Source organism: Phragmites australis, chromosome 2 (assembly GCF_958298935.1).
Source record: "Phragmites australis chromosome 2, lpPhrAust1.1, whole genome shotgun sequence".
NCBI lineage: Eukaryota > Viridiplantae > Streptophyta > Magnoliopsida > Poales > Poaceae > Phragmites > Phragmites australis.
In genome coordinates, this window is record NC_084922.1 from 6,813,838 (window position 1) to 6,839,358 (window position 25,521).

The 25,521-nt window shown below is 47.8% G+C and overlaps 3 protein-coding genes across 3 annotated transcripts; 1 reads left to right on the forward strand and 2 right to left on the reverse strand.

Moving 5' to 3' along the window:
- Positions 1-1,715: 1,715 nt before the first annotated feature.
- Positions 1,716-4,105, reverse strand: LOC133902133 (uncharacterized). The gene is made up of 4 exons (XM_062343727.1): positions 3,929-4,105; positions 2,339-2,482; positions 2,103-2,209; positions 1,716-1,941 (listed from the first exon to the last, which is right to left on the reverse strand). The coding sequence occupies exons 1-4, from the start codon at positions 4,103-4,105 to the stop codon at positions 1,716-1,718; spliced, it is 654 nt and encodes a 217-aa protein (XP_062199711.1).
- A 3,187-nt stretch (positions 4,106-7,292) lies between these two features.
- LOC133896713 (G-type lectin S-receptor-like serine/threonine-protein kinase At2g19130) lies at positions 7,293-10,260 on the reverse strand. Its single transcript, XM_062337315.1, has one exon. The coding sequence runs from the start codon at positions 9,952-9,954 to the stop codon at positions 7,477-7,479; it is 2,478 nt and encodes an 825-aa protein (XP_062193299.1). The 5' UTR covers positions 9,955-10,260; the 3' UTR covers positions 7,293-7,476.
- Positions 10,261-18,007: 7,747 nt separating this feature from the next.
- On the forward strand, positions 18,008-19,221 carry LOC133909803 (dirigent protein 10-like). Its single transcript, XM_062352354.1, has one exon. The coding sequence runs from the start codon at positions 18,066-18,068 to the stop codon at positions 19,062-19,064; it is 999 nt and encodes a 332-aa protein (XP_062208338.1). The 5' UTR covers positions 18,008-18,065; the 3' UTR covers positions 19,065-19,221.
- The last annotated feature ends 6,300 nt before the right edge of the window (positions 19,222-25,521 follow it).

Below are 25,521 nucleotides of genomic sequence, written 5' to 3' on the forward strand. Positions count from 1 at the left end.
GATCACAGCTGCAAAAAGTATTCAGTTTATCTACCATTATATCAACACATGGTAAGTACGAAAAGTGCTAAAGCTAATTACAACAACGGACGGCGCTTAATTGATTCAAACGAGCCTATAGCATCTGAGACTCCCTTCTCGAGTCATTCCTATTACCCGCCTGAATCTCGTCTCATCCTCACTGACTTACACATCCTATCATCATCATTGTATTTGTGTTATAAGAGTAAGTTCTAAGCTCGCGAATGATAGTCGAATTACCACTCAACGTCTACCAATGATCTAAGCCTTGCTACGTATGACGTATTAATTTTAAATTAGACCATTAAGTGATATTGTGAGGAATGGTGATATCCTAAGAGGAGGAGTGGTGAATTAAGACACTTAGAAACTTATAACAAAATGACTCTAAAAATTTCACAAGATAAACCTATATTAATTTCTATCTAAATGTGCTCTAGGTTTATCTAGTGTATCTACTCTACTGCTCAAAAAGATTACAACCTACTTTAGCAAGGTAAATTACAAGTATGCAAATGAAAAAACATAAATAAAGATAGAGTGACAAACTCGGCACAAGGAATTTTTATTTTGTGGTATCAATGGCATGAATACCACCCCTAATCCACGTTGGAGCTCCACAAATAATATGCTCCTGATCGTTACGATTATTCCGGTTATGGCTCTTGAGCTACCAAGTCACTAAGGTAATGTCTCAAGCACGATGAGTCACGAAACCACCAAGGTAAGGTCTCACCACTAGCCTATCTTCCGGTCACTTACCGTACACATGTCTTGACGCTGCTTCACACTAAGTCGGAGGATCAACAAGCTTGAACCATCAAAGCTCAAGATGTTGGTGAGTTACCAAGACTCTAAGGTACCTATGTACCTCTCGGTACACGCTAGGATCATTTCTTGATCCCTTCTTCAAGTTGCAGCACCTAGCTACAACTCACTCTATACCTATAAGCACTAAACACTCTTTAATCTTGTGCTTAATTGATTTACATGATCACTTTAAGCACTTTGATGGTTTGGATGTCTTCTCAAGTATGTATGAGCTTTCTCTAGACTCCAGCAGCATGTCACATATCAAATGACTGAGTAGAGGGATATTTATAGCTAAAATTCATCACCTAACAATTTTTTAATAGATCAGAAAAATTATTAGTACCGAATAATCCGATAAGAATAATAATACTAACACCGAATCTTAGTAAAAGCTTCAAAGCGACAGATGGGCCTTAGAATGCATTTCAGGAGCAAAATTTCTGTCAGGGCGTCTACGCAACGGCTCCCTGGTAATGCGCACCGGGTGGGGCAGAGCACCTGAAGGGAGAGGCGAAGTGAATGTAGCCTGACCAGGAGCGACGGAGCTGCATTCCCCTCTGTCCAGGGATCGTCGAGTAGACGCGGACGCCTTGGTCGAGGAGGCGGTGCAAACCAGGTCCATTAGTGTCTCGTGATGATTGGGGGCCGCCATCAAGGCCGGGGACGCGCTATTGCCCCGCTGAGGGAATTGGGCTACTGGTAGAGGCATCGCTCCAGCACTAGAGGCAGCCCCGAGATCTCAGCGGCTCCCATCCTAACCGGCGAGTATGACGCCGAGTCATCATCTTTGTCATCCCAGTCCACCAGCTGCACGGGGCTCAAGGGAGGGGAGGGGTTCATGGTGGTGGCTGACGCGGCCTGGGCGACTATGGCAGGAGGCTCTAGGCGTTGGCGCCGGGCGCCGGCCGGCGAGGTGGGTGGGTGGTGGCCTGGTTAGTGCTGGCCTTTGCGGCACAAGTACAAGGTTCCTTCAGCTTTGCCACGCATTGCAGCACGTGGCCGCACAGCACGACGCGCCTAAGCGCCACAACGAGCTTCGGCGGTAACAACAACTGCTCTAGGCTCGGGCTGTCCAGGTCGAACAGGTTCGCCAGCGGGTGGCCTTCACTGGCAGCGCCATGCGCCAGAGTTGGTCATACATCTCCACCATCAGGGACACATCCAAATCCACCGGGGGATTGGACTGTGACGTTGTGCGCTCGGCGCTGCCGAAGAATGCTGAGAAGAGCACGTACCCGGCGATGCGCACAGGGCCAACTGCGAGCTACCCCAAGGCGAGCTGAACGACGACGTGGTGAGCCAGGTTGGCTCCGGCCGACACGCCGGACATGAACGTCCGGGCAAAGTCGACCGAGTCCGCGAGCCACAAAAGTTTCTTCGTGTGGAGAGACATTTAGCCCAACAGGCACAGCACAGTAGTCGGCTAGCAGATTCCATGGACGTTCACCAGCACCGGGAGCTTACCTCCTCTATCGGCGGCCACCGATGGCCTATACTCGCAAACCATGAGGCCACATGTCACGTAGTACACGACGTCCTTCCACTGAACTCCTGAGACGTCTAGGAATGGCCTAGCTGGCATGAGGACAGATTCGTCACCGCGTTCGATAGAGCCGTTGTTGAGGAGCTGGACGACGCCGAAGAAGTCCTAGACGATGCTGAGGAGTCTTGAAGAGGTCTGTAAGCCAACGTGTCGCGCTCAATTGAGGTGAGTCGGTGCCGCTCACGGCGCCACGACATTCCGTCAGAGCCGGTCGCATCCCCGACAACTACTTATGCCACTACCGGCACCAAGCGAATCATGCATTCTCCCCTCTCCCCCGTTGTGGTCTTCCTCCTCCTGAATCCACTTCCCTTTAAATCGACTCATCCTCCTATGCTCAAAACAGGTGGTCGATGTCCCAAGTAACAGCCAACCTCTTGGATATTTCTCTTTTTTGTTTCTCCATCTTCCGAATTGTTTTGAGCTTGAAATTTCGCACGTGATGCGTCTTCGTTTGCCCCTCCGCCACCAATTTTTATAGAATTCTTGGCGGAGAATTTGGCCGTTGATTCGAAGTGGAATGGAGCCAGGGTGTGGTCGGTATTTCAAATAACGACCACCTCATGAACATTTCTCTTTTGCGGTTCTCCCTCTACTGGATCCATTTGAGTCTGCAATTTCGCAGGATGATGCTCTAGTGTAATCCCTATCTCCAGAATTTTGTATAGAATTTTCGCTGCTAAATTTAGAGCCTGAAGTGATTTGCTGGTGATTTGGGGTGGTAGCTATTCGAAATGACGACCACCCCACTGAACATTTCTCCTTTTTGATTCTCCATCTGCCAAACTCGTTTCAGTTCGACATTTTGCAGAATGACGCGGCTCTGTTTCACAATTGTGCACCGATTTTTGTTATATTTTTCTGCTATGATTTGGATTGCAGGTGCATGATTCGAAGCCTGTTGTGCTCCCCTACTTTGCTATGCAGCGGAAGGCCAGGGAGGGAAAGCAACAAGCGGTTGCACCAGGTGTGTTCTGCGGTGAAGTGTGTATATATAGGTCTTATTTGATATAGTTCTAGATTTAAATTTTTTTAAAACTGGTTAAAACTACCTATAAAAATCTTGAATTTAAAGCTGTACATGGATTGAAAATATTTAGTTAAACCATCCGATTTTATTTTAGACTAAAAATATAAATATAAATTACTTTATTTTATGGTACAAATTCTAAATCTAACATGGATTTTAGAGCTAAAGCTATATCAAATAGACCCACTATGGAGAGACTTTGTTGTAGGCAAAGCAATGAAATGCTCTTTGCTCCCGAGCGGAAGGAGCACTTGATCACTTGCTTCTGCAGTGCAGTGTGAATACAGTAGACAGATTTGTTCCAGGCTAAACTCCAAAAAAAGATTTGTTTCAGGCCATCAGCTCCCTTCAAGGCCAGCTTCTGATGCCGTCCGCCCATGACCAGCTACAGGTGTGGCGAGGCCTGGAAACAGAGGAAAGCTTGTGTCGTCTAGCGCACAGGCACAGCACCGTTAGAGCACCGGGACCTTAGCGCCCTTGCAGGTGGTGGATGTGGCCACCGACGGCTTGTAAAAGCGAACCTTGAGGCCGCGCGTGGCGTCGTAGACGACGTCCTTCCATTGAACGCCGGGGACGTCCGGGAATGGCTGTGCCGGCATGAGGACGGCCTCGCCGCCGTGGACGACGGAGCCTTCGCCGAGGAGCCGGACGTCGCCGAAGAAGTCCTCCACGACGTGCGGCACCGTGTCGCCGCACATGGTTGGAGACCGTCGATCGACGGAGCCGGAGGCTTGCAGCTTGTCACGATTGCAGAATTGGATCTAAGCTCCATCGGAAGAATTTTTTTGCATGGAAGAGATGTAACGTTCAATCGGTATAGACTAGAACACAAGCGCACCATTGTCGCGCCTACATGAGTAAGTAATGTAAGTGGCCAGCGAAGGTAAGGATGGTAGTGAGTCTGGTCGGGTCGAGTTTCAATGGGTTTTAGACCCAGCGGATACAGACTTAGGTGTAAAAACTATCTCATATCTCATAGGGTCATTAGGTAGGGCTCGATTCGAGTTGGTTTCAGATCTAGGTTATTTTTTGCCCTATTTCTATTACGGTTTTACTCCGCATCTTTCGTCATACGGCCGACACGTCTCCCTCTCCCGTCACACGCCGCAGGCCACATCCCCTTCACCTGTGCATCCCAATTTCGTCACCGTCGCTCATGGATAGCCACAAAGTGGAGCTGCTCCACCTGTGCCTCGTCATGTGCACAGTTGGTTCCCCGCCGCCACAACCATCGTGTCCTGAGCTGCGTGTGGCCTTGCAGTTCTAAGCCGCGGACTGCGACGGCGAGCTACTGTTGCAACTCGAGCTCGACCAGGAGCGTTGCTCCACCTCCTCATCGCGTATCTCCTGGCCATGCCACTTAGCTTCCAAGTCGTGCACCTCTCGACACGAGATGCTGCTCTCACATGGCGTGGAGGGCTTCTCCGATGAGTCCGTGCACTGGACATTCGCCTCCAGCTAAATACGCATCTCCCTTTCTGGGCATGTATAGCGCACGGTTAAAAATTTGTTTGGGCAACAAAAACCGCTACCCATCAATTTTCTAAAATTCACGAAAACCGGAAAACTCGATGAGAATTCAGACAAATTCACTTGATCAAATTTATAAATCAAAGATAATCTGATCAAATCGAGTCAGCAAAAACCGATAGAATTCCACCAAAAATAAGCAAATTCTCCGATTTACCAATCGCATTTTCCGCATTGAAAACATTTTGAATGAATTAGTCAAAAAGGTCGAATTTTCTGATTTAGCAAGCGCATTTCTCGAATTTCAGTGAAATTCAACCAAAAAACCGAAGAATAGCTCAATCTTGTAAAATCAATAACTAATTCATCTGAGCTTCAACTCAAGTGAAACAAATTTTGTTAGTTTCCTTGTAAAATGATCTACATGATAAAAGTATTTATAATCATAAAAAAGTTGAATATTTTCTGTGAGAAAATGGAATTTTTAAACCTAGTTAAACGCATAGTTAATTCTTTGCTAATTCAAAAATCATGAAACCAATTTTGTTAGTCTTATTACATGATAATTTGTCTTTAAAAATATATGAAATCATGAAATAGTAATTGTAACATGTAGGATTATGTAAATGTGTTGCAACTAGATTAATTCAAAATAACCCATCACACCTCTAAAATTAGTGAAACCACTTTTATTAGTTTGCTTATGCTATGCTTTATGTAGGAAAAGTAATGATAGATATGAAAAAAAATTAAGCAGTATTGTTTCTTAACATGTTCGTTTTATGCTTGTGAACTTTGTAAAAATCATAGAGCAATTATTGAAACTCTAAATAAAGTGAAACTAATTTTATAGATCCTCTTAATATATACCCTACACACAAAAAATATGGGTTTACATGTTAATATTTTCCTTAACGTGAACCCTACTAAATGAGCTGCACATTTTTTAAAGCATGCCTTTTCTTTTCTTTTTTCCCAAACTTCCTCTCCATAAATATGATGCAAAGGACGTTGTTTTTGGGAAAAAAAAATTTACAGTATGTCTTAGAATTGTCTCTAGTATTGTTTTAGAAAATTTTGTGATTACTTTTTTATTGAATTTTTTAAAGTCAAATTAAAAAACCGATCGAATTCAGAATTCGTTGAGGACTGAATTGACCAATTTTTGACGAATTTTTTAACCTTGTTCCAAAGCCGCGGATGTGGCTTTCCTCTTGCGCTCCTAGCTCCGCCTCATCCTCATCCTTGTTGTTATCGGCCACCCTCATCAAATGCGGGCAATGACCCGATGACTGTCAAGTTTGGGGAGGAAACGGGTGCGCTCGTTGCCCTTCACGAGTTCAATGCCCTCGTGGGAGACACCCACCTTGCCGTGTCCACCTCCAGTGCAAGAAGTGAGATCTTAAGAGCGGTGGTTTTGGTGGGAGTTAATGCTATGCCGGCGGAGAGGAGCTAGCCAAGGAAGACGGTGACACAGGGTTGTGGGTTCGGATGGGTTGCGCACGTTTGGGCCTCTCTCCTGTGCTCCACAAGGTAAGATGGGTTGTGTCACTGTGTGCTTGTGATGGGCTATGAGGACGAGAGGAAATGGGCTGCCAATTGCGTCAGGTGAGAGGCGTGTGAGTCTTGTGCTTATCATGTGTGGAGCATGGTCAGACGCTTGCTGGAAAAATCTTTAAATAATGGAAATTGCAACACGCCTCCTAAATTTCAGGTGAATGAAAATGTGCAATGTTACAATAGACGGGGATTCCACGGAGAAGAATAGTGAAGACGAGGTTAGGGTTCGGAGATGGTTCAACGGTGATGGGGTTAGTGGGATGGCCTTGTGACGTAACCGGCCCGATAGTGGCGACAGACGGCAGGCGAGGTTGCGAGGCGAGGAGCCACCGAACGCGGGTGGAGGACCGCCACTAGGAGTTGGTGGGGAAGGGGGCAACAAAAAACATAGTGATTAGCGCGGTAGTGGGCGACAAGAGTGGATTCGGCAGTGCGCTGCGGGGGCGGAACTAGCCATTGGCCAAGCCCCGAGATAGCCCATTCAAATTTAGATGGGTCTTAAAAAATCTATTATTTGTACAATAAAATTCAATAAAAATTTAGATCTAAGCCCAAGCTTCTCCTCAGATTGTCATGGACCTGATTCTGCCCCTGACGCCACCAGATTCATGTGGAGGCTGGCAGGCCGGGGTGAGCACGGGAGGAGGACCAGGAGGTTGAAGAAGTTGCTTGGATTATTGGATCACGATTGACAGTGCACACACGTCAACTGTAACATGGCTCAATTTCAGTCACGTGATATAGCATCACCCAAATTGCAAAGGTAAACCAGACCATCATATCCTCTGACCAACTCGTTCACACCGGTAGACTTTTCAGTGTAACTATTTGTACCACTAGTTCAGGAGAAAAGGAAGCAGCAACTGTATATGGTAGTAGTATAACTTGAATTTCACAAGCACAAACAACTGTACAACTATTTGAAGGAAAAAAGAAGAAGCAAAAGTATATACTAGCAAACTGATTCTGTGATCGACTGGCAAGATCCCAGGCTAAAATCTAAGCCATTTCCGTTAGAAGAATACTGTGTTCTCTGTTGTCAATTTGTCATTGAGTGTGGTCTCCCAAAGATTTTCTCAAGCAACCTCGGCAGCGGGGGCATGTCGCGGTCCAGCACGCCCTCAAGGATCTGAACCACTTCGCCCATCGTCGGCCGGTCAGCTTCGTCGTCCTGGATGCACCAACAGGCCACCTTGCAAGTTCTCTCAACCTCCATAAGATTGGCATCACCACACAACTTCTGATCCAGCAGAGTCTTCACATCACCCTTGAGAAGCTCCCTTGCAGCTTGCATGGGGAAGTAGACAGCCCGGTAGCCATCAGAAGATTCGGGAGTCGTGTACTCCTCACCTGAGTTCCTCCTTCCGGACACAAGCTCCAGTAGCAGCATGCCGTAGCTGTAGACATCGACCTTCGGCGTAATGGCTGTCCCGCTGATCCATTCAGGTGCGAGATATCCTTTGGTTCCTCTCATCGTGGTCAGGACTCGGCTGAAATCTCTCCCCACGAACTTCGCCATCCCGAAATCGGCGATTTTGGGGAGAAACGACGCGTCCAGTAGTATGTTCTCCGGCTTGATGTCGCAGTGGATGATGCAGTCTCGGCAGCTCTCATGGAGGTAGGAGAGGCCTCTGGCGACTCCAAGGGCTATTTGGTACCGAGTCCTCCAGTCCAAGAACATGCCGTTGCTCTTGAACAGGTGGGTGTCAAGGGACCGGTTTGGCATGTGTTCGTAGACAAGGAACCTGCTGTCGCCTTCACAGCAGAAACCGATTAGCTTGACCAAGTAGATGTGTTGGATGATTCCGATTGAGCTCACTTCAGCCCTGAATTGCTTCTCTCCTTGGAAGTTTCCATCGAGTCTCTTCACCGCGATACCGGTCGAATCGCGCAGATGCCCCTTGAAGACAGAACCAAATCCACCTTGCCCAAGCTTTTCAGAGAAATTCTTAGTTGCAGAACGCAATTCTCTGTATGTAAAAGCCACAAGCCCACCACCACCTCCTTGAATGTTGTTCTTGGTTCTGTTCCTCCGGATGATCAATACTATTGCCAACACCAGCAAACCTAAAGCAGTAATACATGCACCGGTGACGACACCGATGATCACTCCTCGATTGTTGCTTCCCGATGCCTGCAATTCTCTTGAGGCGAGACGAAGATAAAGAATTTCTCCATTAGAAACTGCACCTGTACCGATGCTTTGATGTAGTTTTGCATTAAGCAATCCATCCTGCCAAACAAGGCATCCTTGGCTGCCGTAGGAATATGCAGAGCAAGAGCAGTTGTTCATGCATGCCTTTGAGCAGTCAGCTAAACTCCTAACATTTTTCAAGCTATGCCCTTTGTCAGGCAATCCAATGCTAGGTATGGAAACGAATTCGTCAGTTGAAGATGCTTGACTAGTGTAGTTACTAGTACAATCCAGTGGAGCATCTCTGACACATCCACCTGAGTGATCGCCGTGCTCCCAATCTATCACTGACCTGACAGAGAAGCCCTTCATGCAGCTACAGATTTGGATTGAATTGTAGCTGCAGATTGTGAAAGGTCCACAGGTTGCATACACATCACACTGCGCCTTCGGGGCGGCATAGAGCGTCAGCCAGTCCTGCGAGGCATCGAGCCACACCTGATGCTTGTTCTGTCCAGTGACATCGATCATGTTGCGAGTCACCGTTGCTTCGTTTGTCACGTTGAACTGGAGGTACTCCTCTTGGGCGTTGTCGACGAACACGAGCCGGAAACCTGGAACGTTGCCTGACAGCTCCGGGATGTTGCTGAAGTACTTGCCGTTCCATGCGCCGGTGGACCAGTAGGTGATAGACGAGTTGCAGAGCTTCGCCACGAGCTGGGGAACGTCGGGGTCTACCTCGAAGCAGTAGCGTCCGGGGGATGGGTTGATCGAGCTCTTCTTGGAGACGAGGCGGCCGTTCAGACCGGTGACCTTGTCGCGGCCGAGCTTTGCGCTGGGGAGCAGCGTGTCGGTCGGATGGTCGAAGCTCTGCCACAGCGTGCGGGGTGCGGAGGAGTTCGAGGTGTCGAGGAGGACGAGGTTGCCGCTGTTCAGGAGCACGGCGATGGTGGTGGTGTTCTTGGTTGTGTCTTGGGCCGATTGAGCAGACCAGATTATAGATTTGGTTGCTTGGTTCACGGCGACGAGGTCGCCGTCGGCGGAGACGGTGAGCTCCGGCAAGTCTGAGTCAGCGGCGTTCATGATTGGGTTCGCGCCGTTGGCCACCCACACCGTGGTCAGGTTAGGGACCGCGGTGAACCATATGCCGAGGTACCACTTGTTTGACGGCGGCGCGGTGTCGGGGCCGGGGGACGTTGACGACTGGGCGGCCCCGTCGGGAGCTCTGAAGAAGCCGAGCGAGAACTTGCTGTTGTTGGAGACGAGCCTGTCATCGCCGGCGAGGACCTGGCCGGCCGAGATGGTGTCCGTCGCGGCGGAACACGCGGAGGCGCCGGCGTCGAGGAGGACGAGGAGCCCGACGAGGGTGGGCAGTACGGACATGGCCGATGAAATGGAGATGAACGGAGGAGGGTGCAGTGTAGTTTACAGACTCGACATGCGAAGCAGGGCAGCAACGTCGCGGCCCCGAGACGGCAGGAGGGGTAAATGAGGTGGCGAGTTGAACTGTTGAATCGGCGGCCGAGAGTTTTTAGACAACACACCTCTCGACGGAGACAGTGCTGGACTTCTGGTACGGCGATGAGACCGTGTTGGTCCAGTGGCGGGGAACCTACCCGTCGACGGCGGGCATGATTAAGACATGCTTTGACGATGATCTGTCGCTGCCGTCTTTTCCGGTCGGCTGTGGAATTCAAGGCGCACTCACGCGATGCCCTGTTCTGTCATCCGCCGTGCAAGACGCGAGGAAGGTGCTACATCTTGGACGACGGACGGTTCAGTGGTCAGATGCTCGTGCGCTCTCGAGTCTGCACCGGTTCGGTGACCACAGGCACATGGTTCAGTTCCGAGCTGAGCAAGAAGGAAGCCTCGCCGTCGCCCGTCTGTTTGGACCATCTGCATCAGCCCACGTGCGGCGGAGAGTTGTGCTATGATCATCTGCTGACTGCTGCATCCGTGGTGCCTCCGGCCACGAGCTTTTTTTATTTTTATATTTTAAAAGTCAAAAAATTGTAAAAATAAGCGTTCGTTTGAAAATTTGTAAAATTAGGCTATTGTCCTCCGCTGCACCTGTCGCCTGTCTAGCGAACAATATATTTTAAAAAATAAACTTATCATCCTTCCAACATACTATAAATCTCTACTACTTAAAAAGTCTTTAACTAATCCCGTACCTAATCTAAATCCCAAGCCTCCTGAATTAACATTTTTATCCTACGCCCTTCATCATCTAGAAACCACTCCTCCCCTCCCCCTGTGTCAATCACTCCTTTTACCCTCCGGTGCCCAACAAACATCATCTCGCCCTCCTGCTCTCGCCCAGCGCCACCGTCACCACACCATCGTGCCCTCGTCCACACGCAGCCATGCCGCCGCGTATTCCTCCTGCCCCGCACAGCCATGATGCCGCGTACCCCTCCTGCCCCCGTGCCGCCACGATGCCGGGTGCCCCTCCTGCCCCCGCGCCGCCACGTACCCCTTTTGTAACCCTCACACGTCTGTCGCCTCCTCCTCCTTTCCTTCTTCTTCGCCACCCACCGCATCGGCTTTCCAATTCCTCCTCCCTGACATGGAAGTCAAGCTTGGGGGTCGTCTTCCTCCGTTCCAACTCCAGATCGAGCTTCACCGCCACCACTGATTCGTCTTTTCCAGTGAGCCCCGTTCCCATCCCTTCGGTTCATGGCTCCCACACAACCATGCGCTCCTCATCCGGCCTTTCTTGATTCATTTCCCCAGTGGACAGAGTTGTCATCGTCGATCTCCTCTCCACCGATTGTCTCCACCAAGGGACGAAGCCCATGACAGCCATAACTGCATGGAGCAACACTGGGCTGTGGGGCCCGGTGGTGACGGCACCTGAGGATGAGTGGGACACTATGCCGTGCTACGCTGGGAGGGTTAGGCACGACGTTGGTGCCCTAGATGCTGTTGAGACAGGGTATGGAGCTGGTCTGGCCATGGCGTGGCCAGCTCCGTGCCGACCAAATGTGCATATCGGTGCTGCAGATGTTGTGTGCTCCGCCGATCGATCAACCATGCGACCCACGTACCACAAAGCTGGCGTGGCCATGGTGGCATGGCTCGTCCAAGCAGACAACAAGGCCAACCTCATGGGACATGGTATGCGGACCATCCACTCGCTGTCAGAGAGGGCTCTCCCATCGCCGCCACCAAAGTGGGCTGACCACCCACTACTTCTGCTATCTTAAGTGAGCCGACCACCACCACTGCTGCCGGGATCCCCCACCATGGAGTTTATCACATCACTTTCATCAGGAACTGCATTGAGCTCAACTGGCTGGCGCACCATCCTGCCACTCATGCCTAGAGGTTGTTCGCGAAACGTGTGGGAAGACAGAGTGCTCACGTGGCCGCTGGGGGAAGATGTTTGGGATGAAGTCGCCTGATCCTGGGGCTAAAGTGGTCGCTGGTGAGTGTGAGCATACACGTAGGAGGCGCTAGAGAGTTGATGCGCGAGACAGAGGAGGCTCCACGCAGGATCGACACAACATTTTTCATGATTCAAGGTTGGATGCTTGCATCAACCTAAGGTAATAATGCAATATGCATGCATCATTCTCTCTCCTATCATTCTGTGGAATTAATAAAGGTCTGGTTTGTGCTAATAAAATGGATCTCAAAATTGTTGACATTTATGCAATGGTTACTAAAAAAATGGATGTTATCGAATCATGCCATCCTTTTGCATTTTGTTTTTTCTGGCTTTTGTACATTGATCACTCTGTCTTTTGCCTTAGTTTATTTTGTTGTTATATTCCGTCAAATGTCTCTTATTAGGCTATCCTTTTTCTGATTGGTGAAGACGGCCATTCTTTTGCAACGTCCAAATCTTTTTGCAGCAGGTCTTGTGAAAAAGATATTGGGGTTTCTTTCGCAGAAGCTATGTACTTACTTTAAGATGTTTGATATTTTTGCAATGTATGTTTTGTTCATACCACCAAGAGCAATAATAGATGATAGCCATTCTGGTTAAATAATAAATAATATTAATATCTCTATTAAACATGCAAATAAATGTTACATGGTGTAGTATTTATCGAAATAAATAGATTACCAAACCTGGGAAATGGCAGTGAACATTGCATACAATGGTTAAATTTTTTGTTCATGTATAAGTGCTGAAATTTGCTTTACTTTGCTTTGGGACTCTTCGTTAGAATATATTTTAGAGAGTTTCTAATATCGGGAATCCTGACAAACTGAAATGGTAGTTACGCTCTCCATTAAGCACTTTGAGGAGGGTCATGATTAGTTAGGAGGTTATAATTCAATTGTACATGCTTTGCCTAAGAAATTTCAGTACACTCATTGATGATGGAATAGTATTGATTGAGTTCAGGCCAACCTCATATACTGCCTTTGCTTTGGACTAGCAAAACCAGTTGGTTTACATATGCTGATCGTGAGTTCCTGGTATTACCTACTGCAACCATTTGATTCACGACGAGATAGGTTAAATTCTGCATTTTTGCTTGGCCGTGGAGTACTCTTGTCATGTTGTTGCCATCTTGCCGGGAGGAAGAAACTTCTAAAATTTGTGAAGTACTAACTCCATTACGATTATCATCCCTTAGAATAGATTCTAGCAGAGTACTGCTCATCAGCCTTAGAGCAATCTACTGCCAAGGATTGTTTATTAACTGACAATAGGGTTGACAGAGTTTATCTTGAATTATAATTGCCAACCAAATTAATTCCCCTTTTATGCAATACAGTATAAATTGCTGCTATTGTTAATCACTGTTTCCATACGGCAACAGAACTACATGAAAGAATTATGGGGGAACCATTTATTTGTGTAAAGATTGAGGGAAAGTAATTGATTGTTGTTAGCTAGTCAGAACATTATTTATCATTAAGTTTATTAGTTCTGACCATACATATATATTCTACCCTTGCTATTAGGAATTCAATTTTGTGTGCTGATCAGTACATGTGATTAGATTGACACGTACAACTAAAGCTTGGTTGCATTCAACTTTTGGTCTTAATTCCTGCATATGTCGAATGCATGTTATTTCACGGCAGCCTATTTTGAGATAAAGAATGCAAGACTTTTTATATTAATTATTAAACTGTATTCCTCATATTCTATTACGTAGGAATGCTGCTAGAGGATCACAAGAAGCAACGACACGTAAGTGTGGGAATGCTAAATGTGACGCCCGTTTTCTCTCCGCAGCCCAGCCCAGCGCCGTCTGCTTCCAGCCCAGCCCACCCCGCGCGCGCGTCGCTGCCAGAGGGGCCCGCCCGTCAGCTCTGTCGTCTCCGCCGCGCCCCGCAACAACCCGCGCCCGTATCCAAACCGATCCCGAACTGCCGCGCGCCGAGTCCGATTTCGTCGCGCCGTCCGCCCTACGCGCTGTGCCCCGCAACAGCCTGCGCCCGCCCTCGCTTATATATCCCCAGCAGCGCCGCCTTCTCCCCCCCTGCACACGCGCAAGAAAACCCGAGCTCGCCGAGCGCCATAGCGGCTGCCGTCGCCGAGCAATCCTCCGCGCCCGAACCTCCCCGCCGTGTCCGAGCTCACCGCCAGCATCGCCGTAGCGGGAGGAGCTCGTTTTGCTGCTCGCCGACGCCTCTCCGCCGTCGGACCGAGCTCTCTCCGCTCGCCGGTAAGCGTCGCCGCCCCTCGCCGTCGCTAGCATCGCCCGAAGGTCCCCGCGGTCAGCTAACCTTTTCTCCGGCACTGCATGTCCCCCAGGAAGCTTCCCCGCCAGTCGGATTCGCCTCTCCGCCGTCGCAGCCGGATCTCCGTCGACTTCCGAGCGCCGCCGCCCGCCATTGTCGTCGCTGATCACCGCCAGAAGCTCCCCGGCCGTCGACAAGCTCTCGGTGAGATTCCCCGTGCGCTCCCCGTCCGTTTGCGCCTTTCCCCGTAGAGTTTGGTAGCCCGTAGCGTGGTTTAGCGTGTCTCCGGCGATCCTCCGGCGAGATCCGAGGCGGCGCCGCCGTGTTCCGATCGCCGCCGGCCTGTTTCCCCCCCAATCAACCTCAACCGTCGGATCTATTTTGAGCGCTCTTGATTAGATCGCAGATTACCCTTTCGCAAACCAGTAGAAAGCCGCCACGTGTCCTCTTTAATCCAGTCAGCAGTCAAGACACGTCAGTGCGCCACGTGGATGTCCCTGTCCTACGTGGCAGAGCCCAGTCAGCAGTGGATGCCCAGTCAGCAGCCCAGTCAGCCTGTGACGTCAGCATTGCGCATTAATTAGGATTTTCAGTATAAAAAGAATTCCACCTATTCTCGGAAAATAGGGAGATTTGCAAGGAAACCCCTAGGCTTCACTGTTTTTGCATATAGGCCCTTAGATAGTTCTGGATAATTGCAATTTGGCCCCTGGACTATAGGATAATTGCAATAAGGCCCCTGAATTTTAGGTAATTATGTTTAGGTCCCTGAACTTTGCACTTAAGCCCCTAGAACTATCTGTTTTACAATTTAGACCATGCAAACTTTCAGAAAAGCCCCTGTAGAGTAGAATTAGTGTAACTTTTCCATACGACCTCCGATTTAGGTGATTTTCGCGCTCCCGAGATCGTAGCAGCGTGTACTTTCCGTTCTTAGCCTTTTTAGAGTTAGTTTTTCCTGTTTAGTGTGTTGTACTTAGCTGTTTTGTTATTTCTTTTCGGTGTGTTCTTCGGCTTAGGAGGAGAACAGAGTGCCAGCATTCAAGACCAAGTTTTCGAAGATTCTGAGCAGCCAACTTACGAAGGCAAGTGTCCTTGATCACCTTGATTTAACCCTAGATCATTATAGTTTACTTTTCCTTAGTTGCATGCTTGTCTAATTTTGAATCCCATGAATAGGGTTTACTAGAATTTGTATGGCCATTCCTTGTAGCCTTTTTGGGGTTTTTGGGTCCTGTAAAAGGGTAGTCATGCTAGTGCAGTCATGGATTAGAATCATTATGAACTTTGATTAATAACTATGGAACAAGTACTTGGGAGAATTGATAATCTTGTAGTAACTTGAATTTAGGGATCCCAACTGGATGGCTAGTATGTGGTGGAGCTATACAGCAGGGTTTGTGTATGTTCTTGTGTGGGATCCTAAGGACCGGTTCTTGGAGCCTGTAACCTGGCAAAACAGCACAACCATGAGGCCTATATGGGTACGGCCTGGCTAAGTAATTAGTGTTCTTCGCATTCTGTACGCACCAATGGTTGGTTCGGTGGCACAAGAGGGGGCCTCTGCAGTGGATGGGATCCCTGTTAGCGGTGAAACCTTAGTGGGTGCTTATAGATGTGGAGATACTTTGTAACAGCCTTGTAGTGAAACCCCGGCCATACACCCCGGAAGTGTAAGGCAAAAAGGGAATCACGACTCGTGGGTAAAGTGTGCAAACTCTGCAGAGTAAATAACTGATCGATCAGCCGTGCTCACGGTCAAGAGCGGCTTGGACTTCTTCAGGATTAGATGGGAACTTTAAGGGTTGGTTTGGGTAGTCGGGTGGTGGTACTCCCGATGAGTCGGTAGCCGGATATGGGATATCTGGTGAGTCTGGTAGTCGGATGGAATCCGATGAGTTATGTTCTTATACTGTTGGAATAAAATCTAGTAAATAGGAGTGCTAGGTTGTTTGAGTCTGGTTTAGCTGAGCATAGTCGCAGTAATCCCCAAGTTGACTGTTCCTTGTCAATAGCCTGCATGTCATATTTTTTCCTCCACTTGCTGAGTACTTTATGTACTCACGCTTGCCTTTTCCCTACCCTCGGATGCTGCTCAGAAGGTGAAGTCTTCGAGGAAGTCCCGGGCGAGGACGCTGATTTCTAGAAGGAAGATGGCGTTGATTGAAGACCATGTCCTAGGCTGGTGTTTCCCCCGGACAACGCCTGTGGATGGATGGGTGTTCCGCTGCCAATTGAAGATTTATTAGTATTTTCTTTCAGACCTACGGGTCCTTTTGTAAGGATTGTTTACGTTATTTGAGACACAGTTTATGTTATCACTAATGACGTCGCTGCATGTATGTAAAACTTGATCCTGGCATACATGTGGAATACATCTGGTTGTTTCCTTTAAAACCGGGTGTGACACTAAAGAGAATGGTCAATCAAGCAGAGTGAGCTAGATAGAACAAGTTGCAGGGATGTTATCAAGGAGTATATGTCAAAGTAAACCTGCAATTTCTAGTGTCAATGTTATTGGAAATTTTTAGGAATGATTGTTTGTGTTCAGATAATCTTGCCCCTTTGTGAGAAATTTGAGTTGAGACATTAACTTGTATAAGAGGATCGTGCGTTCGGTTATTAGCATCTTCCGAGTAGAGTTTGCTTTGCTTTTCAAGCTAGCACTCCCCAAATGCAAAACAAATTACCTGCACCATACTAAACTCCAATGAAGAAAAATACCTAGATTGACACCACAGCAAGAGGAAGTATGAGATTTGGCAAAATAACATGTTAATTTAGTTGTGCAAGCAAAATTATTTTTGTTAACATGTGACAAATTTGTGCAGTACAATGAGTATGTTGAAAATTAATAGCTCTCATTGCGATGTGTGGGCATTTGACTATTTGCTATAACATGTGTCAGGATATGATAGATATTTGTGCACATGTTTCACCTAACTAATAATATTATCTTGTGAAAAAATTTGTCTCCTGTTGCAATGCATGAGCATTCAACTAGTTTAAAAATAAAAAATAATATGTTCTATTGCTCTCTCAAAATTCATAACATTATCGAAATAGTCATAAAATTCTGAAAAAAAAAATGGTAGTATAGAGAATAATATGATCTAGCTCTAAAAAACATTCAGACAAAACTATTATTCGTGCAATAAGAAATAAAAAAACAAATTTCATCGCACAAGTAATTGTACAAGTAATTTTATGGAGAGCTAGATTATAGCGTCTTCTACACCACTAAATTTTTCATAATTTTTCATGACTATTTCGATAGTGCTTCGAATTTTAAGGCCAATGAAATGCAATATTTTTTATTTTTAAATATGTCGCCCGTTGAAAGGATGAAAAGTTTATTTTATTTTAAACATGTCACTGGTTGCATGGGTCTGTCGACAATAGCTTAGTTTTACAATTTTTCAAACAGACATCTATTTTGTAATTTTTTTATTTTCAAAATATAAAATAAAAAATTCCGCCTGCCACTGCCAAGGCTTGGGGCGCCGCTGGCACGGAATCTTGGGCCACCGGCTTCCCTTTGCCGGTGCAAGCCATGCCCAAGGGAGGAAAGTAATGAAGTGTGCCAAGCCCATGAGTGCAGGATGGAGCAGTTTGCAACTTCTGCCGTTCAGCTCACACGTGAGCGCAACTAAACCATTTCCACTCCAATGAGCAAGTGAGCGACTCCACAAGACTACACCACTGAACACTCAACGATCAGGCCATCAACATGTGTCTGCACATCGTTCGTTATATAGAGAGAGATCTCTTGCGACTCGAACCATCAGAGTCGCAGGTCAGAAAACAACAGTGACAACACGAGAACAGAGAGCCTGCTCAAAATGGCATTCAAGAAGCCAGCCGTCGCCATCGCTTCCCTTCTCCTGCTGCTCCTCATCGCATCCGGCGCCACTGCAGCGAGGCCAACGCGCCAGCTGAATTCCGGTGATAACGTCGACACCGGTGCTACTCCCGCTGCAGCACCGGCAGTGGCGCCCGGGGCAGCAGTCGCACCGATCGCTGCCAATGCCATCCCAGCTGCGGCAGGAGCGGCCGGTGCGGTGGTGTCTGGTGGCGCTGCGACCGCTCCGATCGCCGCCAGCACTATCCCGGTGGTGTCAGGGGCGGCGGGAGCGAACCCCGCGGGCGGCGACCACCCGATGATCTTTTTCATGCACGACATTCTAGGGGGCACGAACCCGTCGGCGCGCATCGTGGCCGGCATCGTCGACAACACTGCGGTCACCGCCCAGCTTCCCTTCGCGCGCCCCAACGGCGCCGTGCTCCCCTTCAATAGCGGTGTCAACGTCAACTCCGGCGCGGCTGGCGCCATCGACAACAACAACATCCCCTTCCTCACGGGTCTCGGCGGCGCCACCAACGCTGCTAAGTCCATCAACAACAATAACAACAACAACGGCGTCCCTGTCTTCGCCGGCGGCAGCCTCCCGCAGGGCACCACGCTGCAGAGGCTCCTCTTCGGGACCATGACGGTGGTCGACGACGAGCTGACCGAGGCGCCTGAGCTGGGGTCCGCGGCGGTGGGCAGGGCGCAGGGCTTCTACATCGCCAGATCGGAGGAGGGCGTGAGCCAGACGGTGGTGGTCACGGCCATGTTCAAGGAAGGGGAGTTCGCGGATACCATCAGTTTCTTTGGCGTGCACCGCACGGCGGACTCGGAGTCGCACCTCGCCATCGTCGGCGGCACAGGGAAGTACGTCGGGGCGAAGGGCTTCGCCAAGGTGGCCGTGGTGAGACCCGGAGGGGTGGTGGCGTCCGGCGCGTTGCTCGAGACCGACGGCGTCGAGACCGTGCTCCAGTTCACCGTGTTCCTCATGTAGCTGCAACCTTGCACGACTGCACGTAATATGGTTAAGGAGCGGAAAGTGCGTACAACGGTACAACTGAGGTTGATGTGAATGCCTTCAATTGTTTGATACTGCAATGAGTTGCATGCAAAACTTAATGTACTGTTTGTGAATCTGTGCTTTGCATTATTGAAGTGTGAATGCTTCCATTTTCTTACTCCCTCCAATCACAAATAAGCTATCATTTTGCATATCAACACGGTCTCTTAAACTTAAAACACATTTTGCATATCACAAATCTACACGTATCATTTTTAAATATTCAAACTCAATACATAAAATTATTTTGTAGCTAAAATTTAAACTGTGGTGACTGCACGCAACCCAAAACGACACTTATTTTTGACTGAGTGTGTATTAACTTAGACTCTAGATCAGTGCATGCAACTCGACATGGTATTGCCAAAGTCTTATGTTCGACTCCTGATGGCCACAACCTAGAAAGTGTTGTTTCTTTTCACAATTTAGTGTTATTAAGATATAGTAAATTAAGGAAAAAAGCAAAGAATACATAGCTTATAGTATTCTCAATATTAAAAGGTTAAAATGAGAATGGTAAGTTCTATAACTTAGAGGATGTATCTAGAGAGAAGATATTTGTGTGAAAAATATTGATACTACCTCAGTTTTCTTCACTGTAGCAATTTTGACCATCTTTTTTTAAAAAAAGATTTATAGATATTACTGCTAATATCACACCGATCGTTGCTAATGCCACCCCGACTGCAGCAAAGTGGCCCATGCAACGGTGTTTGGTGGTGATGTGACCGCTCCGATCACCGCTAGCACTATCCATGTGGCGTTAGGGGTGGTGGAAGCGGACCCCACAGGCAGAGACCACCCGATGATCTTTTTCATGAATGGCGTCTTGGGGGGCACAAATCCGTCGGCGTGCATCATGGCCGACATCATCAATAACACCGCGGTCACTGCCCAGCTTCCCTTTGTGTGCCCCAACGGTGTCTTGCTTCCCCTCAACAGCGGTGTCAACATCAACTCTAGCACGGCTGGTGTCATCTACAACAACAACATCCCTTCCTCACGGGTCTTGGTGGCGCCACCAACGCTGCTAAGTCCATCAACAACAATAACAACAACAATTGTGTCCCTATCTTCACCGGTGGTAGCCTCCCGCAGAGCACCACGCTGCAGAGGCTCCTCTTCGAGACCATGACAGTGGTGGATGATGAGCTGACCAAGGCACCTGAGCTGGGTCCGCGGAGGTGGGCAAGGTGCAGGACTTCTACATTGCCAGTTCGAAGGAGGGCTACTACTTTTTTGTGTGATATGTTTATAGAATGTATCAAAATTATACTACTATAAAACTACTTTTTGAGATAAATCTACCAGTATTATTTTTAAATATCCAAACTCAATATATAAAAAGTAATTTGTAGCCAAAGTTTTAAAATTTTGATTGCACATAACCTAAAATGACACTTATTTGTAACTGTAGAGAGTATTAACTTAGACTCTAGATTAGTGCAAACAACTCAATATGGTATTGTCAAAGTCTTATGTTCGAATTCTGATGGGAACAGCCTATAAAGTGTCGTTTCTTTTCACAATTTAGTGTTATTAAGGAAAAAGCAAAGAATACATAGCTTATAATATTCTCAATATTAGAGCATCTATGAGAGATGCCTAAAAACTCACTCCTAATATCACCATATATGGAGCCTTCTCAATAAAATTCACTCGCTAAACCTCATTCATCTCCAACAGACTTCGTATTACCCAATCCTTATATTTCAATAGACTCATCTCTCTTCCCTCTCATATGTCGCCGACGTGTGGATCCCACCCTTCATCTCCCTCCTTCCGCCCTTTCCTTTGTTTTCTCTCTACATTTCCTCTTCACGAGCAAACAGAGCACTACTCCATTCCTCCTCCTTACTCCTCTCATGCTGCCACGCTCCTTCTCCTCTCCTTACCCTTCCTCCGTCGCCGCTCTGCTCGATTCCTCATCGGATTCTGCCGCAGCTGTTGTGGCCCCTCATGATCTCTAGCTCAAGCACGGCCTAGCAGCGGGTGCAACAGACAAGGCCATCTGCCTTCGTAAGCTCCTACACCTCACGCCCGTCATCAAGCTGGTGGCCCATGATGCTGTCAAGGACACCATGGACGCCGACAAGGATGAGCTCCCCTTCGCCAGCCCACGCCATCTCCCCTCCCCGTCGCAATGTCTGGGCCATTGTCACGTCCCTACATTCTTAATCACACAATTAAGCATAATCATGCTTTTTAAGCGTTATGTTTAATATTGCGTAATTATAATTCTGGATATTTATGCAATTCGTATGAAATCATTTGGATGAGAGAAGGAAATCCGAGAGAGAAAAGGACTAAATTCGCAGCAAAAACGGACACTTTTCACTAACATGTGGGCCCCACATGTGGCCCCACATGTGGCCCCACCCTCCAACTACTTAAATGGGCAGCCCACCTACTCTCTCTCTCTCTCTCTCTCTCTCTCTCTCTCTCTCTCTCTCTCTCTCTCTCTCTCTCTCTCCCACATGTGCAGCAGCAGCTGCAGCCCCCCTCCCCACTCAAGCTCTCACTCCCTCTCTCTATTTCTTCCAAAATCCGAGCTCAAGAGGGGGATTGAAGGTATACATATGGTAACATTGCATTCTAGAGCTCATAAGCTATTCATCCATCTAATTCATTTTTGTTTTCTCGAAAGATTCAAGCCGGATTTAATATCTTTTGGTGTTCATGGTTGAAGCACAAGAAACACCGGAGTTCTTCGATTTTCCTCCATTTCTTCCACTTCCCGGCGGTCACCCAACTCCATAAGCATCTTGAGTAAGTCTCTTAGGCTTCTCATGGCAAAAATTCATGGTTTGGTTGGTCGATTTTGAGTTTTAGCAAAGTTCATGAGTTTTTGAGGTTTTGAATCAAAATGAGTATTTAGATGAGATTTGATTTAAGAATTGAGTTGCTAGTTGGTTAGTTGAGTTCTAGACTCTCTAAACTCTCCCAAACATATCCCCTTTTAGAGTGAAAAAGATTGCAAATTGATTTGGCAAAGTTTCCCCTAAATTAGGAGCAGTTCTGAAAAGTTTGAAACCTCCGGAAAATTGTCCGGAGGTTCCGCAGTCTGGAACCTCCGCAGAAAAGTGCGGAGGTTCCGCAGAAAAGTGCGGAGGGTCCGCAGTTACTATTCATCAAGCGCGTTGAGTCTTGTAAAATTCATAATTAATTCATCCGAACTCCAAACGACGTGAGACCAGTTGCGTTAGCTTTGTATGAGTGTGAACTACGTGTTAAAAATGTTGGAACTCCAAAAAATATTTTTGAGAATTAATGAGTTAATTAAATGTGTTTCGGCTTATTTAGGTCACGGTTAGTTGTTGCCATATCCTAAAATTATGAAACCACTTTTGTTAGCCTTTTATTAACATACTCTACACATTAAAAATACTATGAGCCATGAGATGAGTGTTTAAATTCCGTTGATTAATGAAATACGTGCTAAGGTTTAATGAGTCATTGAAATGGTTTTAATCTTTAACATTGCATAATTAATTGGATCTAAACCTCTTATATAGTGTGTGACCATGTTTAGGTAAAGTGTGTCTAGTGTTCAAATTGAATCGATCAACAAATCGGCGAAAACACATTTCCTGTCAATGTCTGGAGTGTCCAGACAAAGTCCGGAGGGTCCGCATATGTCCGGAGAATTCTCCGGATAGTCCGGAGTTTACTTGAGCTGCGCAAATGTCCGGATGTTCCGCAGAATTTTGCGAATAGTCCGCATATGTCCAGAGGTTCCGAAGAGTTCTCCGGAGGTTCCGCACCTTCAGTAACTTTTCAAATGGGTTTGAGTCCCAATTTTGTTCTAATTCGCATGTTTGGACTTTTAACATGTTTTACGTATCATATGGCATGTATTGTTGCATTTTATTCATACTCATGGCATTGCACGCGTTATTCTTTTTGGAGAACGTCGAGCCGATTTTCTAGGAGAGTGAAGGAGATTTTGGGCAGCCACCTGAACAGCAAGGCAAGCAACTAAGTATATTGATCCCTCTTGTGTAATTGGATAAGTCTAAAATTGATAAATTATGCTTATGTATGTATGCATGTTTAGTGAGTCATTAACGGGTACCAATGGGTAGAATCTATGTGTCGGTGGATGAACACCGCAAGCAGGGATCCTGAGGGACCCCTTTGAGATTCGGCCGGGGGGCTGATTCTGGATCTACCTCGTACGTGGATTTAATGCGAATATATGAGATCTAGGCGGGACGGATGATCGTCTGCTAGGGAGAGTAAATGCTCAAGGGATTTTAGACAGGTTCGAGCCGCACAGAGCTTAATACCCTACTCCTGTGTGTATGATATGCTATTAATGCTCTTGGAATGCCTTTCTCTCGATCTCTGTGTTACAAGGTTTTTTGTTTAAGTCTAGAGCTTCGGTCTTACTTTGATTTGCCCAGTCTAAGGCTTGTTCGTCTGTCTCTCTTCAGCTTCTATCAGTCGTCTTGCTCTTCCAAGTCTGCATTTCTACGAAGTGCACCCCCCCCCCCTTTTATCCTGTTGGGGGAGGCTCGACTTGCCTAGAAATAGGGGCATGAGTTCCCATGAGTCATAAATGAAAAGCAACCATCATGGGACTATAGTTTGATGTTACAGGGGTTGAAAACGCGTCTTCGGCCAATCCCGTCACCCATTACGCTCAACTTTTAGCAGGTGCAGAAAGGGGGGCCCACCGGGCAGCCGCCGAACTGCCCTGCATGTTCGCTCGGTCAGAGCAGATCTGACACAGCAGGGGGGGCAGGCGATACGCCTCGAGCCTAACGACGATATCTCCAAGCTGTTTCCCTTATGGGTCCCGCAGGGTGACGTGCGATGGGACCCGTCACATTAAATGTCCCCATGCCTTCCTGCCAGGCGGTGGCAGGGACTGACGTACTCAGTACAGCAGGCGTGGGGTGGAGTGGTTGGATGTGACCAGCCACGCTCCCTCTTAAATGCAACATCGAGCCTCCCACCGATTGACACCTCACTGTGGAGCCTTCGAGGGGTCTACCGGTAAGGGGCTTCTCAGTTCCTCAAGGAACTCTGGGTACTCGGGGACCACTGTTCATGGCCCCGAGCGCCCTCTCCCGGATATGTCTCTTCTCGGGTCTTCGGGAAACTCTAGGTACTCGGGGACCACTGTTCATGGCCCCGAGCACCCCTCCCGGAACTAGCTCTTCTCGAGTCCTCAGGGAACTCTGGGTACTCGAGGACCACTGTTCATGGCCCCGAGCACCCCTCCCGAAACTGCCTCTTCTCAGGTCCTCGGGGAACTCTGGGTACTCGGAGACCACTGTTCATAGCCCCGAGCACCCCTCCCGGAACTGGCTCTTCTCGGCCCTCGGGGAGATGGTCCCCGAGGGAAGACGCCACGTGGCATTTTGCTATCCTGGCCTCAGGACTCGGGGACCCCTGGTTCCCATGTCACCGACACTATGCCGATTGCATTCTTCTACTTCGAATACTTGTGTATTTACATTCCTTGTAGCTGTGAGGTGTTATCAATGTTTAGACACGAGTTCGACTTATATGCTTAGCCATGCTTAGGTCATTCGGTAGAAGTCGAACGATGGCTCATCTCGTTGTTCGTGAGCATAGGACCTTCTTATGGTTACACACACTTATTGAGGTTGGGATGGTTGTATGAGTGGTGAGTATGAGACGAGATGTGGGCGGTGCTAGGATGTTGTTTTATCCTGTCCGGATGTGGAGTTCACCTGGGTAGGCCGGTAGAGGAAGACCGGACATCATTTAAGGCCGATCGTCGGGGTAGTTGGTTTTAGCACTTACCTTACTCACCACATGTTGATCTAATGGTAAGGCGAGCCGAATACATTCGCAGTTGTGGCTTTGTGGGGCCTGAACAACTACGGTGTGAGCGGACGGGCTTGTAAGCGGTACTAGTTTGCTCCGACAATAGTTCTGGTACCGCCACGCCGAGCGTTGCATGTCGCACACAATTGGGACTGGTTGGGAAAGGTTGTCACGGGTACCCCCTTGTGTGCACTTTAGCGGGTGGCACAAGCCGTATGGTCCTCGTGTCATGTGGGTCCAGGAGTATCCTCTGCAGGGTGTATAAACAGTTCGAACTACCACGCTCTCGGTCATGAGCATGCTATTATTTCATTTGCACCCGATCGTAGAGTTTCGAGTATGGTTTGTGGTTTGGTATGTGAGAGATGGTGATGTGGTACTTGTTATTTATTGATATACATGTTGTTACAGTTACATGTTTCAGTTGTTAGATGCAGGGTAGTTTTCATATGCTTGGTAAAGTACCGAACTACCGCGCTCTCGGTCATGAGCATGCTATTGTTTCATTTGCACCCGGTCGTAGAGTTTTGAGTATGGTTTGTGGTTTGGTATGTGGGAGATGGTGATGTGGTACTTGTTACTTATTGAT